Source organism: Perna viridis, chromosome 2 (assembly GCF_037379345.1).
Source record: "Perna viridis isolate PV_CMFRI_1.1 ecotype Kerala chromosome 2, ASM3737934v1, whole genome shotgun sequence".
In the NCBI taxonomy this organism is placed as follows: Eukaryota; Metazoa; Mollusca; class Bivalvia; order Mytilida; family Mytilidae; genus Perna; species Perna viridis.
This window is the reverse complement of record NC_142446.1, coordinates 58406470-58424802: the sequence shown is the minus strand read 5'-3', so window position 1 is coordinate 58424802 and position 18333 is coordinate 58406470. Positions and strand designations below refer to the sequence as shown.

Below are 18333 nucleotides of genomic sequence, written 5' to 3'. Positions count from 1 at the left end.
CATGATTCCAAATAAAAAATTATGTGTCTGTTATCCTTCCGTTCCAAAAGTAATATTTTACGTGCACCCTCAACTTGTAGTTATAAGTATAACAACCCCTATTGATTTTTGTTTGTGATAACTTATAATTTTTGATCATTTCCTTTATATTTTGTTTTTGTTTGTTAAATCGTTTTCACCAAGGATTTTTATATTGCAAGGATTGAAATCTCGCGCAATTTTATATAGTCCGATAATAAATATGTGGCGTGGGGCGATATACAGCGAGATTACCCATGATGCATTTCGTTGATGCTGAGCGTGATCTATTAATGGCGGACGGTTTCCATCGCTTCAACATTTCATCATGATAAATGTATGTACTCTGACCAATATGGTTTGAAAAACAAATGGAACGACTGTTTTAAGTTCTGCGTAGGAGAACTTGTAGACCAGTGCACACAGCTGTAGTCCATGGGTGTATATACATTTAAAACGTTCCAATATTCACAATAAAAGTATGTACATGGATGGTGGTGCTCTAGCATCTCTCAGGGCTAGTCTGAAGTTCTCGATGATGGTGCTCTGGACTGTGGTATTTTTCAGGCCATTCCAGTTTCGGAATGTTTATTGGAAAAAGGCATCTCTATATATGTATATTGTGGTAGTTCTCTCTTGATAGAATATCTGCTGTTTTTTCGTCGCTCTTTTAATGATGCCCAATTTCGTTCCTTTAACATATTTGTGACACATAAATGTGTCTTGGTGGTGTAGTCCTGGTAACGTAGCGCCTCGCTCGTCTCTGAACATTTTCGAGGGCCTTGATTTTACTTAGGCTGATAGGATCCCATAATGTTGAAACATACTTGACTGTTGGTGTAACTAGGGTCAAGTAAATTCTTTCCCGCACTGTTTTGGGCAGTCCTTCAAGTTTCTTCTCACGAATCCAAGAGTCCGGTTGCCCTTTGTTACAACAGAGTCTACGTTTGGTACCATGTCAGGCTACTTGTTAATGTAACTCCAAGATACTTTCTGGAGTCCTCCACTTCAAGTGTTTAAACATGGAGTTGGTAGTGTGTCTGAAGAACGGGTCTGGTCTTGTTCGGACTGATTTTGATGACAGTGCATTTCTATAGGTTAAACTTAATCTGTCATTTATCCTCCCATGTCTCGAGAGCAGTGAGATCTTTTTGTAAGAGTGGGCTGTCAGCTTGGTTGTTGATTATCCTGAACAGGATGGTGTCGTCCGCAAATAATCTCGTTTCAGAGTGGTCTAAGGACTCAGATATGTCATTAATATACGCCAAGAATAGGAGTGGGCCTCACACCCGGTCATCATAAAATTTGTTTTAAATTGATAAAAAAATGTCTGAGGGTGTATATAAGAATGTTTATAGCTTTAGCTTCCCCTGCGAATCCTTCTATATTTAACTCCTTGATTTCACAGATTTGCACTTTTTACTTGATATATTTTGATACTTAAAATGTCTAGAAAAAAGGTTTGTCCAAGTTGCAACCAATTTTATGATAAAGATTGTACAGGATCCAACATGAACAGAGATACTTATATATGTTGAAACTTGTGCAAACACATATATATTTGTTATCAATTTCTTTTTGTTGAAATAAATGTTCTTGAAAGTTCAGCGAGATTGTTTTCCAACTCTTTGGATTACACAGAGCCTCTGAGCATTTTACACACCAGAAAACAGCCGGAATATTAATCTCGCGAAAAGAACATGGCACACAATTTTTACAATGGTAGGTAGCCATGATAAAACCATTTATTTATCAAAAAATATCAAACTAGCTACTGACACATAGCAGAGTGTTGTGACTATCATTTGTGGTTTTCATTCAATAGAAAAAATATTAACTAAATTCAGTACACATTTTTATAAAAGTAAAAGTCATTTATTTATTAAAAAAACTTATTATAATTTTGCTACTACTGAAAAAATACAATATATGGACAGATGTTCGCCTGTCTCCTTTCTTGTAAATGCCTTCTTGATCGCACCTTTCTTTTCATGAAATTGTCGATCCACTCCTCGATCACGATGTTTTCTGCGTGTACTCGTAATGTTGGTTTATCTTTTCAGAAGAAGCACCACTTATTTTCGTTGTTGGTCGTTGTCATGACAACATACATATTGTTTATAATAAATAACATCAACCTGGAGTTTGGACATGATATATTACCAGTTTTGATGTTTACAATCTGTTCGATTTTCAAAGGCCGTCTGGTTTGCTAATAAAAAATGTCCATGAAGTTGTACTTTCGATGTATTAAAAAAAGTGACGCAGATGATTTGACAAACTATGGTTATCATGTGGATATTACCCTGCACAATTTATGGTTCTAAATACATTTATTACTTCAGATCTAATAGAAGTATGCTTTATTTTACGTACATGGGTCAAATATTGTGAAATATAATTGAGCCAATATTTGCACATTTTTATCGCATTTTTGATACACCACAGACACTTTTAAAAACAGGCGTGATCAAACCGGAAATGTGAGTTCATTGTATAAATTTACTGATAAATTGATATTTAAATATTTTTAAACATGTATTAACATTTTACAAATTCAATTCATAAATATTTCCTCTTACTAAGAATCACTTCATATGCCAAGTGGAAATTATAACCGAAAAATTCCAATCTAATTTGTATATGTCATAAGCTCCAGTCACGCTGTCACGTTTCAAGGGATATTTAAAAAAATGATACGTTTCAGGTACGTTTTGATTAAAAATGTCCAGTTATTTTGAAAGCTAGATTTTACTAGGTTATTGCTACGTTCTAACTACATTTGCTATATACTTATACGACTTTTGTGTAGACTCACGTTCCCATCACGTATTGGTATGTTTCGACACGTAGTAATTACGATCTGCTACGTTTCGCTACGTAAAACTAGTACACTTTTGCTAGGTAATAATACTACAAATCTTGCAAAATGTGACACATGGTTGGAAAGCCTACATATTTTTATTTTTGATATTTTATTTAAATTGCTTTAGTAAACATTGGAACCTTACAAATTGCGTTAGGGGTTAGAAACGGTGCATCTACAAGTAAAATTTAAAACTAATACCTAGAGGCTATATTTTTGATGTACATAAAAGATTCGAGCAGAGAGAGGTCTATGTGAACATGTATGTGGTTAACCGTGATGTCTTAATCCTCCGCATATACACCTGGTCCATGTATTGCCGAAGAACTACAATTTTTCATGCTACATGATTTTAATATGCAATTAGAAATGCAAATATTTACCCTCTGTAATGGGAATCTTCCGTAAGTACCAGTTTAATTTTTTTAGTAAAATAGTCAATGAATATTTCCATATATGACGCAAGACAATGGTGATACAAATCAAAACCATGGTATATATGATCTGTAATGAGCTTTCTGATTCGTTGCTTTTCTGTGACATATTTTCAAAAGAAGATAATTCAAATGCAAGTGTCAAAAGATTTTACCCTGGACTTAAAACATGGCAAATTGCTTTCTTATTCATTGGAAATAAGACACGGTATTTTAGCTTCATTTATATTTAAAATCTTGCTGTATACAAATAGATGTAAAATTCAGCATTTCATACGCAATAATAAAATAAATTAAAATAATAATAGTATATACATATACCTCAAGTTGCAGAATGTACATGTATCTAGCAGCACTATGGAATCATATTTATTTATTCAGATTACGTCAATACTTTCAATGCTGTGTACAAGTTGCTATTTCATGCAAGTTGCGACATGTACAAAATTATGTTATTCTAAACATTAAGATAAATAATTTTGACAGATGTGTAATTGTGTAGGAATAACTAATTTTAAAAATCAATACTAAAAAAGTTCAAACTGAATGGGTTGATTAATCTAATTTAAATAGACCCTTGTGTGCTAACTGTGGGATAATCGATAAGCATGCACTTCCACACGGAAAATTCTATAATTCTACCAAAGCCCTATTTCGCAATCGCGGAGGTATATATTGATCATGCTCATCAACGTACCACCAAAGGCTCTATAGATGTCAATGTCCAATCAGTTAGGACTGAAATTGTAGTCAGGATGTAATCAGGCCAACATTTTAGAGGTAGTTGTTGATATTCACCACGAACACAATAGTAAGGAAAACAATAACGAAGTTTTCATCTTCAAGATTAGTCCGAATTTCTTTTGACCCTGCAACCCTTTCTTTTTTATTTGGATATTGATATGTCGGGTTGGAGTCAGAACGATGTGCCATACCAAATGTTGGAGATTCCGTGGTTCCACGGAGTACCGCTCTTCAACCGCTTGTAACGACTTTCAATTTGAAATTGTGCATTTCACATCTACCTAGTTCGATTTCAGAATCATTTTCCTGTATGCTGATACCATATTTGCTACAAAAATTACATTTTTTTTATTGAAGTTTTGATTTTTATTCCACGAGAGACCCTGTTTTATTGACATTTTGAATCCAAATAGAGAGTAGGCGGAGCTTATTACTTTTCGTTCGAAACGGAGTAGAAACGATTTTGATTTTCAAAACCGGAATCTAACAGAATATTTCATGATTCCAAATAAAAAATTATGTGTCTGTTATCCTTCCGTTCCAAAAGTAATATTTTACGTGCACCCTCAACTTGTAGTTATAAGTATAACAACCCCTATTGATTTTTGTTTGTGATCATTTCCTTTATATTTTGTTTTTGTTTGTTAAATCGTTTTCACCAAGGATTTTTATATTGCAAGGATTGAAATCTCGCGCAATTTTATATAGTCCGATAATAAATATGTGGCGTGGGGCGATATACAGCGAGATTACCCATGATGCATTTCGTTGATGCTGAGCGTGATCTATTAATGGCGGACGGTTTCCATCGCTTCAACATTTCATCATGATAAATGTATGTACTCTGACCAATATGGTTTGAAAAACAAATGGAACGACTGTTTTAAGTTCTGCGTAGGAGAACTTGTAGACCAGTGCACACAGCTGTAGTCCATGGGTGTATATACATTTAAAACGTTCCAATATTCACAATAAAAGTATGTACATGGATGGTGGTGCTCTAGCATCTCTCAGGGCTAGTCTGAAGTTCTCGATGATGGTGCTCTGGACTGTGGTATTTTTCAGGCCATTCCAGTTTCGGAATGTTTATTGGAAAAAGGCATCTCTATATATGTATATTGTGGTAGTTCTCTCTTGATAGAATATCTGCTGTTTTTTCGTCGCTCTTTTAATGATGCCCAATTTCGTTCCTTTAACATATTTGTGACACATAAATGTGTCTTGGTGGTGTAGTCCTGGTAACGTAGCGCCTCGCTCGTCTCTGAACATTTTCGAGGGCCTTGATTTTACTTAGGCTGATAGGATCCCATAATGTTGAAACATACTTGACTGTTGGTGTAACTAGGGTCAAGTAAATTCTTTCCCGCACTGTTTTGGGCAGTCCTTCAAGTTTCTTCTCACGAATCCAAGAGTCCGGTTGCCCTTTGTTACAACAGAGTCTACGTTTGGTACCATGTCAGGCTACTTGTTAATGTAACTCCAAGATACTTTCTGGAGTCCTCCACTTCAAGTGTTTAAACATGGAGTTGGTAGTGTGTCTGAAGAACGGGTCTGGTCTTGTTCGGACTGATTTTGATGACAGTGCATTTCTATAGGTTAAACTTAATCTGTCATTTATCCTCCCATGTCTCGAGAGCAGTGAGATCTTTTTGTAAGAGTGGGCTGTCAGCTTGGTTGTTGATTATCCTGAACAGGATGGTGTCGTCCGCAAATAATCTCGTTTCAGAGTGGTCTAAGGACTCAGATATGTCATTAATATACGCCAAGAATAGGAGTGGGCCTCACACCCGGTCATCATAAAATTTGTTTTAAATTGATAAAAAAATGTCTGAGGGTGTATATAAGAATGTTTATAGCTTTAGCTTCCCCTGCGAATCCTTCTATATTTAACTCCTTGATTTCACAGATTTGCACTTTTTACTTGATATATTTTGATACTTAAAATGTCTAGAAAAAAGGTTTGTCCAAGTTGCAACCAATTTTATGATAAAGATTGTACAGGATCCAACATGAACAGAGATACTTATATATGTTGAAACTTGTGCAAACACATATATATTTGTTATCAATTTCTTTTTGTTGAAATAAATGTTCTTGAAAGTTCAGCGAGATTGTTTTCCAACTCTTTGGATTACACAGAGCCTCTGAGCATTTTACACACCAGAAAACAGCCGGAATATTAATCTCGCGAAAAGAACATGGCACACAATTTTTACAATGGTAGGTAGCCATGATAAAACCATTTATTTATCAAAAAATATCAAACTAGCTACTGACACATAGCAGAGTGTTGTGACTATCATTTGTGGTTTTCATTCAATAGAAAAAATATTAACTAAATTCAGTACACATTTTTATAAAAGTAAAAGTCATTTATTTATTAAAAAAACTTATTATAATTTTGCTACTACTGAAAAAATACAATATATGGACAGATGTTCGCCTGTCTCCTTTCTTGTAAATGCCTTCTTGATCGCACCTTTCTTTTCATGAAATTGTCGATCCACTCCTCGATCACGATGTTTTCTGCGTGTACTCGTAATGTTGGTTTATCTTTTCAGAAGAAGCACCACTTATTTTCGTTGTTGGTCGTTGTCATGACAACATACATATTGTTTATAATAAATAACATCAACCTGGAGTTTGGACATGATATATTACCAGTTTTGATGTTTACAATCTGTTCGATTTTCAAAGGCCGTCTGGTTTGCTAATAAAAAATGTCCATGAAGTTGTACTTTCGATGTATTAAAAAAAGTGACGCAGATGATTTGACAAACTATGGTTATCATGTGGATATTACCCTGCACAATTTATGGTTCTAAATACATTTATTACTTCAGATCTAATAGAAGTATGCTTTATTTTACGTACATGGGTCAAATATTGTGAAATATAATTGAGCCAATATTTGCACATTTTTATCGCATTTTTGATACACCACAGACACTTTTAAAAACAGGCGTGATCAAACCGGAAATGTGAGTTCATTGTATAAATTTACTGATAAATTGATATTTAAATATTTTTAAACATGTATTAACATTTTACAAATTCAATTCATAAATATTTCCTCTTACTAAGAATCACTTCATATGCCAAGTGGAAATTATAACCGAAAAATTCCAATCTAATTTGTATATGTCATAAGCTCCAGTCACGCTGTCACGTTTCAAGGGATATTTAAAAAAATGATACGTTTCAGGTACGTTTTGATTAAAAATGTCCAGTTATTTTGAAAGCTAGATTTTACTAGGTTATTGCTACGTTCTAACTACATTTGCTATATACTTATACGACTTTTGTGTAGACTCACGTTCCCATCACGTATTGGTATGTTTCGACACGTAGTAATTACGATCTGCTACGTTTCGCTACGTAAAACTAGTACACTTTTGCTAGGTAATAATACTACAAATCTTGCAAAATGTGACACATGGTTGGAAAGCCTACATATTTTTATTTTTGATATTTTATTTAAATTGCTTTAGTAAACATTGGAACCTTACAAATTGCGTTAGGGGTTAGAAACGGTGCATCTACAAGTAAAATTTAAAACTAATACCTAGAGGCTATATTTTTGATGTACATAAAAGATTCGAGCAGAGAGAGGTCTATGTGAACATGTATGTGGTTAACCGTGATGTCTTAATCCTCCGCATATACACCTGGTCCATGTATTGCCGAAGAACTACAATTTTTCATGCTACATGATTTTAATATGCAATTAGAAATGCAAATATTTACCCTCTGTAATGGGAATCTTCCGTAAGTACCAGTTTAATTTTTTTAGTAAAATAGTCAATGAATATTTCCATATATGACGCAAGACAATGGTGATACAAATCAAAACCATGGTATATATGATCTGTAATGAGCTTTCTGATTCGTTGCTTTTCTGTGACATATTTTCAAAAGAAGATAATTCAAATGCAAGTGTCAAAAGATTTTACCCTGGACTTAAAACATTGCAAATTGCTTTCTTATTCATTGGAAATAAGACACGGTATTTTAGCTTCATTTATATTTAAAATCTTGCTGTATACAAATAGATGTAAAATTCAGCATTTCATACGCAATAGTAAAATAAATTAAAATAATAATAGTATATACATATACCTCAAGTTGCAGAATGTACATGTATCTAGCAGCACTATGGAATCATATTTATTTATTCAGATTACGTCAATACTTTCAATGCTGTGTACAAGTTGCTATTTCATGCAAGTTGCGACATGTACAAAATTATGTTATTCTAAACATTAAGATAAATAATTTTGACAGATGTGTAATTGTGTAGGAATAACTAATTTTAAAAATCAATACTAAAAAAGTTCAAACTGAATGGGTTGATTAATCTAATTTAAATAGACCCTTGTGTGCTAACTGTGGGATAATCGATAAGCATGCACTTCCACACGGAAAATTCTATAATTCTACCAAAGCCCTATTTCGCAATCGCGGAGGTATATATTGATCATGCTCATCAACGTACCACCAAAGGCTCTATAGATGTCAATGTCCAATCAGTTAGGACTGAAATTGTAGTCAGGATGTAATCAGGCCAACATTTTAGAGGTAGTTGTTGATATTCACCACGAACACAATAGTAAGGAAAACAATAACGAAGTTTTCATCTTCAAGATTAGTCCGAATTTCTTTTGACCCTGCAACCCTTTCTTTTTTATTTGGATATTGATATGTCGGGTTGGAGTCAGAACGATGTGCCATTTAAAAAGTTGGAGATTCAGCGGTACCGCAGACTACCGCCCTTCGACCGCTTGTAACGACTTTAAAGTTGATACTATGCATTTCACACCTACCTAGTTCGATTTCGGAATCATTTTCCTGTATGATGATACCATATTTGCTACATAAATTACATTTTTTATTGAAGTTTTGATTCTTATCCACTAGAGACCCTGTTTTATTGACATTTTGAATCGTAATAGAGAGCAGGCGGAGCTTGTTACTTTTTGTTCGGGACGGAGCAGAAACGATTTTTAAAACCGGAATAAAACAGAATATTTCATAGTTCCGCTAAAAAATTACGTTTACCTTCATCATATGTGCTACCCAAATGGTTAACAACACTCCCAAGATAGATAAATGATGTCACATTTTCGAGTTGTGCATTTCCTTTTCCTATTATGTTGATGCTTTTATGAATTCTCGTAAATATTGTTTTCTCTTTATCGATAAGGATTCCTGTCTTTACCCCGTTTGTAGCTAAAGTTGATTTTTTTCTTGTATTTATTTTTAGGGATGTGATAGAAGAGCAATGTCTTTAGCGAAATCCAGTTCATCTAGTTGGTCCATAAGATCGCAACTGGATTAAGTTCTCTTCCTGTTGCTGTTTCTCTCATAATACAGCAACAATCGAACGAAAAAGAAAAGAAAATTGGAAAACACGTAACCTTGTCTTACATCTGATTGGATGACAAATCTTCAATTGTGTTTCCTCCATGAATAACCTGAAACTTTATGCCACTTTACAGGTTTCTGGTTAGCACTACAAATGTTATTAGTAGGATTTCTCTATCAAGACTATCTTAATCTTTTTCAAATATAAACAATTGACACAGAGTGTGCTGTTCCATTCAATTGATTGTTTTGTTATCAAAGGGTAGTTTTTTGGTCTGTACATAATCGTTCTCTTCTAGACCCGGCAATTAGACTCGCAATTGTAGCACTCCAGCTAAGAATTATGCCAATTTTGTTATGTGTGATTCACCCTAAAAAAGGCTACATATTTTTATTTTTGTAATTAAGTTGCTTTATAGGTCTTTATGATGAAATGTATAATTATTCATTCAAATCTATCTGTTCTTACGAGATAATCCTCATTGAAAATACAATAGTTTCTATTCTATTTTAGTGTCATTTATATTATCTCCTATAATTTTGCCTTCTATAGTACATTCTGTATAATTTCTATCTCCTATGAACGCAGGTTATATGAAAAGCCACTTAATAAATACTCCTATTGTACATCCAATTGCAAGGTTGCATTTATATTTGTCCCTCTCTTTCCATGAGTTCCAATTATTCTTTCATAACCTATATTTTATCCAACTTTGTTCATTCACATCTTCCATTAACATTGTTATTTTTTTTCAAAGCTATTTGTAATATAGTGAAAAAGTTCTCTGCTTCGTTGATCGGAGCATAATACATTATCACATTTAGGGTACTTCTCTTGTTCGATGTTCTGAAATTCTTTAGTTTACTGGCTTCAATCCAATCAGTCATTTTTGTCTCTTTAGACAGCATAATTGCAACTACTTTTGTATGAGGTGCATTTTCTTCTTCATGGCCTTAGCATATGATTGTTTATCCACAGTTTATTTTGATTTTACCCGCTTGTGTCTATATTATTTCACAAAGGCCCAGATCTTTCCATCTCTTTAATATGTTGGATGATTTTCCTGCCTCACACATAGTGCTAATATTCAAACTACATGTGAAACTACAAATCTTATAGTTTCCCATGTTCTTAGTGGGTTTGGTGATTTGTTTTGTGAAGGTCTGATATCATATGTAGATGTGCATGGAGAAATAAAATTAGTGTCGGGGGATTCCAAATTGAGATAATTAAAATTAAAACGTTGTATACATGACTGCTCCTAAATCACCCAAGGGATTCCAATAAAATTACATATTTGAAAGTTTGGTATCATATGTAGATGTGCATGTAAAAATATAATTACTGTCAAAGAACTCCAAAGAGAGATAATCTTAAATAAGGGTTTTACATGTTAAAACTTCGTAAGCGTATTTCCTCCTTAACCACTCGAAAGATTTCTATGAAATTTTAAAGGAAGGATGGGTATCATATGCAAATGTTCATTAAATAATATAATTCAGTCAAAGAACTCCAAAGAGAGATAATCTTAAGGGTTTTACATGTTAAAACTTCGTAAGCGTATTTCCTCCTTAACCACTCGAAAGATTTCAATGAAATTTTAACGGAAGGATGGGTATCATATGTAAATGCTCATTAAATAATATAATTCAGCCAAAGAATTCCAAAGGAAGATAATACAAATTAAGGGTTTTATACGTTAAAACCTCGCAAGCGCAACTCCTCCAAAACCGCTCAAGAAATGTTGATGAAATGGATATCATATGTAGATGTCCGTGCAGAAATATAATTACTGTTGGATAATGCTAAAAAGAGATCATACAACAAGCGGTTTTTTTTTTTATATTTAAGTCCAATTGAAGCGATGTATTCCTTCTGTGAGCTTTATCACAGTATTTTTATTTTTATCTACATTTGCCAGTTATCGATCTTAAAATCAATATGACCCTTACTTCCAACTACTTTATAACATGATTTAAATAAAAATCGTCAGTATATGCTGATTGTTGTGGTTAACGCTTAAAATAAATCCCACGGGTTTTCTGCATTTTTTAAGTAGTCGCTCTTACGTATTTTCAAAAAAGATAAAAAAATCCACTGAATAGTGTATAATATAGGAACTTTAATTTGACAGCTTTTAGTCGTAAGTTATAGATTTAAACTATTTTTTCCATATTTAAATTTTAAGGTTCGGATACGAAAATTTATCCGATGTTAGCATACATGAATGATTGTCTTAATTGTGGAATGCTTAAGTTTATGTACAATTCGCTAACAATTATTTATAAGATAGAATAAAAGCAACCGTAAACTCATATTACTACCATTTCAGAACAATAACTTGAAACAAAAATACAGACATTGTCAAGATTCTTTTAAAACAAAAATAATGGGTGTCATTCAAAAAACAACGTGAGTATTGAATGGCTGCATTTTGATGTTACTATAGAATACTTATAAAATCTAATTCAGAAGTACGCTCGGTCGTTTTAAGGCCAAATATGATATCGAAAGATATTTTTAAAAATATTCCTCTAATAAAAATATCCTTAACGATAACAAGAGATAAGATTTTTATTTTTGTATAACCAATGATCTTGCCGAATAATACATTTTCATATTGATAAGATAAAGCATTTGGAAAATGTTGTCTTTTTGTCATATACCACTTGATACAAGTTTTTTTTTATCTAGGTTTTCATACACATGCCTAAATTTTACTTTCATTATGTCTACCCACTTTAGTGGGGAGACATCTTGTTTTTGCCCTGTCCGTTTATTTGTCTGTTCATCACACTTTCGTAAGCGCAACTCATTGGAAACCGCTGCACCAAATTTCATGAACCATTGTAGATTGTTGGGACATATGTGGTTGTGCATATAACAAGAATTTATGATCCACTTAATTTTGTAGGAGTAATACGTCTTTGAAATTTGGAACGGTGGAAATATACATTTTGGTAGGCAAATACAAATTATAAATTCAAAAACATGTCTTATTCTGCTTTTTTGGCAGTTTTAATACTCATTTGTCGTTAAATACTTTATTCGAAGATGAATGACAGTCAAGTTTATTAACTTCGTAAACGACTTGGCTAAAGTCAAGATGGTGCCCTCTTCAAGTCTTTTAAGTAGCTGTATTTATGTTTTTCTCTATACTATTATATATTATTTAGGAACAGTTACAGACCACATAACTCGTTTTAGTTTTTCATGCGGTTGCTGCATTTTTGAGATAAAAGTTCTGTAGATTGTACATGAAATTTGCAGTTCGCAGGAATTATCGTTATTGATCTGATTTGAGTAGTACTTAATTAGAATTTTGTTAATTACACGACCTGATCTTATAATTGTTTTCTATTTTTCTTTATCTTACTATATGTTCTGTTTTCTATTTTTAACAGTTGTCATCTTTTGTTTACAAGAAATGTTAGAAGTGAAGAACGATAAATAATACCAAGCTACATGTGTATGCAATTTCCCCAACTTTAAAATACGGACTTCTGTATTAAGAAGTATACTATAAAACTGCCATTAACAGCGTAGGAATAAGCGTCTTTTCGTTGTAATGTGGATGGTAACAGATAACATCGATCAACAAACAAACAAAAAAAAAAAAAACAAGGAGACGAATTGAATAGATCAATCCATCGAGACATTTTGTCTTTTGTTAGCCGTTTAATTCGTATTATTCCAACTTGTTGTGTCTGATAATAATCAAACTGTGCAGGAAATAGATAATGCATGCCACCATAAGAGAATACAAATTTTAAAGATCGATAGCAAGTTTTTAAACCTATGTTAATGTGCATATACATTCAAAACCTGTTTCATCCAAGTATTTATCATACACATTAATTATACTCAAATAAAACAAATTCAGCTTAAGAAAGTAATTTCCCTGATGAACATAATTAAAAAAAATAATTAACTTTTTATCAATTTAAATTTTCCCTCCAATTTTACTTCGTTAAAGAGTAATCAAGGGAACCAAGGTTACAGCAGTAATCAAAAGAATGTAATCCAGGGACAAAGACCAGACATTGAAAACAGACATACACAACAGAGAACATAAAGTAACTAAAATCATACATACAAAGTAACAAAAGCAAACGAGCAACTCGGACTCCACTAACAACTGGGAGTATGGACCAGGTGCACCGGCAGGAGAACCGTTCTCTGCTTTTAAAATCACTCAGATTCACATCATGTTTATTAATCATGCAATATTAATGATAAGATGAAAATTTTGACTGATAAGTGAGTAAAAAGCAACGTGCTTAATACATTTAATGCTTCTTGACACATTTCTGCAAATGCTAAATTCTCTATAACAGGAAGTTTATTACTTCTTTCAATTGAAGTCAAAAAGGAGACCATCATATCTTCAGTCGGATCAAAGACCAGATCTTAATTTTTTTGTTTTTGTTTTGCAGAAATCACGGGATGTTCTTGAGCTGAATAATTTTAAGAGACATATTAATTGGTGATAAAAGAGGTATTGAATGATATAAAAGGAATTAGATATTGGCTATATTTTTATGTGTTCAGAAATAGCATAGACATGACGTAAGGTATTTTAATACAGAAGGATCAAAAACCAAAAAAAAAAAAAAAAATTATTAAGGATTGTCGGTACTTTTTTCCTTATTTATTTCTATTTAAAGGGAAACTAACTATAAAGAAATATCACGCATGGATATACACTATACATATACAAATAGAAAGATTTATAAACTCCTAGTCGTGTTCTACAATAAAATAATCCCATCGCCATTATATACATTATCACATCATTGCCCAATGTCAAAAAAGCAAACACTTCATGTAAGCAAAGAGTATCGTGGCAATAGGATGTATTGCGAATAAACATGAATATCACGCCTGAGGCAAGAATGAAAAGTTAAAGGTACATATACATATACGGAATTTTAATACTGTAACCCATACTTAAAAATTATCAAGTGTATTTGTTTTTCATAAATGTGCTCGATCATCAGTGTCAAAGAAAATTTAAAATATATTGTGAAACAAATGAAAAATAACACACAAAGTGAATTAAAAGACAATAAAGTTAGGCAAACAAGCTTGTATAAAAACACTTTTATTGTATGATAGATTAATCAAGGGAAGCGAGATTATTTAGGAAATCAAAATATTGTGATCCAGGGACACAGACCAGACATGGAAAACAGACACACACAACAAAGAACATAAAACAACCAAAATAATACATATTAAGTAACAAAAGTAAATGAGCAAGTCCACTAAAAACTGGGAGCATGGAACAGGTGCACCAATAGGATAAGCGTTCTCTGCTTTTCTAGAAACGTCCACTGAGTTGCTTATAAAAAGTCAAATCCATGATAGACGAAAGGAAAGGAAAACTATGACACATTGAACAAATCGGTTTTCATGGTACAGATGGATACACCGTAACGACCCACGAGTTCATGATGACGACCATAAAACATCTGCTGTGATAACTTCAGTCTTGTAGCAACATAACCCTGTTCCAGAAGCCTATTTGTAAGTAGCCTAGCTCGATATAAAAAAAGCCTGGCATAACCTATGAGTTGTGATATAAAACTCCATAAGCAGGTGCTGAAGAGATATTGTCACAGATGAAAGGAAAGTTGACAATACGGAATGAAAAGTTATCGCGTTTGTCGTATGGTTTGGTCAATAGTTTTCTCATGGATCGTTACGGTACCATGAAAACTGATTTGCTCAAGGTCTCATAGTTTTCCATTCCTGGATCCGCCCTTGTCTATGTTCTCTTTCTCCCCAAGTACATATTAATCTCGTCCATCTTTGGTTGTCTTTCCTTTGTTAAATTTTCAGTTATCAATGTTTTGTTCGGGTCGTTCTTAAGTAAAATTTTGGTATTACGGTGTCGATAACTAAGGAACATAAAGATATGTATTGTTACACATTGTATATGGGAGTTAATAAGTTTAATAAGTTAATAAGTTTGTCTAATTTGTGTCTAATCCCTTTTGCATAATTACGCAAATAAAATATGTTTAAACTAAACTAATGAACCGAGCGATTACTTGCTCCTTAAGTCTTGCATTATAAGTCTATGAGCATGCTCAATATACACTTCCACGGGGTAGGGCAAAGAATTTTCCTCGCAAAAGTATATATTAAGCATGCTCCACTCATTTCATCTATTGTCCAACAGTTAACACAAAGGATTGCACCATTAAAATGGTCGATGGTTTTGGGCTGGTTTTTTTATATTGAATACTTGCTTACAAGTTCAGTTACATGATTATTAAGTGTCTGTCCCTGTAAGAATCAGGCAGTGGGTAAAACATTGTATGAAAACAAACACCATTTTGAAAGTTTAATTTGACTATGTGCACCATAAGAATCAAATAAAATAAGACTTTCCAATTGAGTTACAATTCATTGAAATGCACTGAAAATGAACATTTCAAGGGCAGATAACTCAGTCGAAAGCCTCATTTTTCAAAGATTCTATTGAACAGTTTCTGAGCAAATCAAATGATACAGAGATCAAATAATGGTTTTTCCAAATAGAGAAAGTTTCCTTAAACGATATTTTATTGTCACATTGGGGGTGTATTTATATGCATGTTTCTATTTTTTTCCATTTCACCTGATTTTTACAAACATTTACACTCCTGATTTCTCTTTTAAATATTTCTGCATCTAAGTAGCCTAGTTGTTTATATATTCCTTAAAAGGTTAAACTATTTCTTTAACGAGTATGTTAGTTTATTTTTTTTTACAGAAATGGACTAGCATAATTTGGGAATAATTTTATCAATAAAGGATTATACCATTTCTTAGATATTAAATGTAACACCGGGTTTTCCAATGTACGAACATGGACTATTAGTTGTGTATAGTATCGTAACCACCCTAAAATGACAAGGATGCTTGCATTTTATTAATATGTATGTGACTTAACATATGTAAATGTTATTCCTGTAAGAGTTATAGGAATAAACATTAATAAATCTACATCTCAGTTACTGTAAATTTGTAAATTGTTTCATAACTTTTTCTACTCATCGTACCCGAAAATGCCAAAACAATATGCCAGAGAAGAAATATTTTTATGCTGAATGTCACTATAATATCCCACTCTCTGCAATGTATAGGCACGAAACGCTCATATTCCACTTAATTTACACGTAATAATTATACCAGATTATTAATTTTGTTTGTTTTTTTTTGTTCATTTTTTAGAAAGAAGATATCCAGATAAAAGAAAATGAATTTCCTACGGACTTGTGTAAAGTTTGTCCTGACATTATCTTTTCTGTTCATATTTATTCACGTTTTTGCAGAACTATTGTTTGTTAATCCAAAACATATATATTTTGACGAATGGAAAGGCACAAATCGAAGTCTTACTGTCACCACAGCATTCTTTGACCTCGGAAAATTTCCAAAAGGATCGTTTGCTAATATGCGCAGCCCGGATGATTACCGGTCTTGGATGCAGATTTATAAATACTTGAAAAATCCATTGGTAGTCTATACAGATTCTCAAAAGTTTGCGAATATAATCACAGACCTCAGAAAAAATTCCTCTTTAACTACAAAAGTTGTAGTTATTGACCGAAAGACTTTATGGTCTTTCAAAATACAGCCGAAAATTGCCAAACTTTATTCCAAACCGGGTTACCCAAAACATTACCCTAATACATACATTCCGGAATATACATGTGTGACTCATTCTAAACTAAGTGTTGTCGCCAAAGCAATAAATTCCAAATTATGTCCAACTGACTATTACTGTTGGGTAGATCTAGGTTACTTCCGGAACTTAGTAGGTCGTCAAAAGGACTTTTATTTAGAAATTCCCAGTGATTTTAATAAATCTAGAATTGGTGTTACACAGGTGTATAAACCTGATTTAAAAAATGTGACAGCAAGATCTATAATTCTAGGGAATATGAATTGGATTGGCGGAGGTCTGTTTCTTGGAAAACCGGAAGTTCTTTTGAAATTTGAATCTCAATATAAAAACAGAGTGATGTATTATTTGTCTCTGGGTCTGATGAACGTGGAGCAACATATTTTATATTCTATGTATACGAAATCCGAGAGAAAAAAGAACGCAATTTCTGTTGAAGTTCAAACTTATATTCCTGGTACTAAACCTGTAGCTTGTGGTGACCCTTGGTTTTATCTAGGATGTTTGATGTATCACGAAATAACAAATAGCACTCGAACAGCGCTGAAAGGAGTCGTCATTTAATTAATGGTCGAGTTGTTAAGATTCCATAGTTTTATCGCAAATTTGTCATTTCATTAAACTAAAACTGAATCAGATTAGTCTTTTTATTTAATCATTTGTATAAACAAAAAATAGAAAAAGGTGAAAATTCTGAAGAGTATTTTGTTCACGTACTCAGTTGAATTACAGGGAAACCTGTCTTAATTTTAACCTGTAAAACCCAAAAAACCTGTGTAAACCGGACTCATATAAGACTTGATACTAGTTTCAAGGTATTTTGTACCATGACATATCGAACACTTGTCTAAATTTATGATTGGTCTGTACAGTCCCGGGAGTCAAAAGAATAGGCCCGCAGCATCGCTGAGCTTGTCGTAAAAGGCGACTAAATAGTGCGCCCATATTTCATTTCATCATCATCATTTCATGTTCGTTTTGTCATCCATTTTATGTTCATTGCCTGAATATAGCTGAAATATTGCTGCTTGGGCGTTAAACCCCAAATATCAATCAATCAATCATTCTAAATCTAATCAATTTTGTATCCGATATTAGTTCACTTTAAACAGCGTTCCGTGTAATTATATTAAAGGACAGTTGTTGTAAAACAATTGCGAAAGTCTTTCCCACAATATTCACAGATATTCACAATATTCAGATGCAACATTTTTGCATGGCTTAGGGT

The 18333-nt window shown here is 32.9% G+C and overlaps 1 protein-coding gene across 1 annotated transcript; it reads left to right on the top strand.

Moving 5' to 3' along the window:
• Window positions 1–7151: 7151 nt before the first annotated feature.
• Window positions 7152–17715, top strand: LOC148626241 (uncharacterized). The gene is made up of 4 exons (XM_088571216.1): window positions 7152–7267; window positions 9326–9567; window positions 13864–13925; window positions 16652–17715. The coding sequence occupies exon 4, from the start codon at window positions 16677–16679 to the stop codon at window positions 17667–17669; it is 993 nt and encodes a 330-aa protein (XP_088427342.1). The 5' UTR covers window positions 7152–7267; window positions 9326–9567; window positions 13864–13925; window positions 16652–16676; the 3' UTR covers window positions 17670–17715.
• The last annotated feature ends 618 nt before the right edge of the window (window positions 17716–18333 follow it).

What these genes read in the sequence shown, in the direction of transcription:
- LOC148626241 (XM_088571216.1), top strand. Translation starts at nt 16,677, where the DNA reads ATGAATTTCCTACGGACTTGTGTAAAGTTTGTCCTGACATTATCTTTT.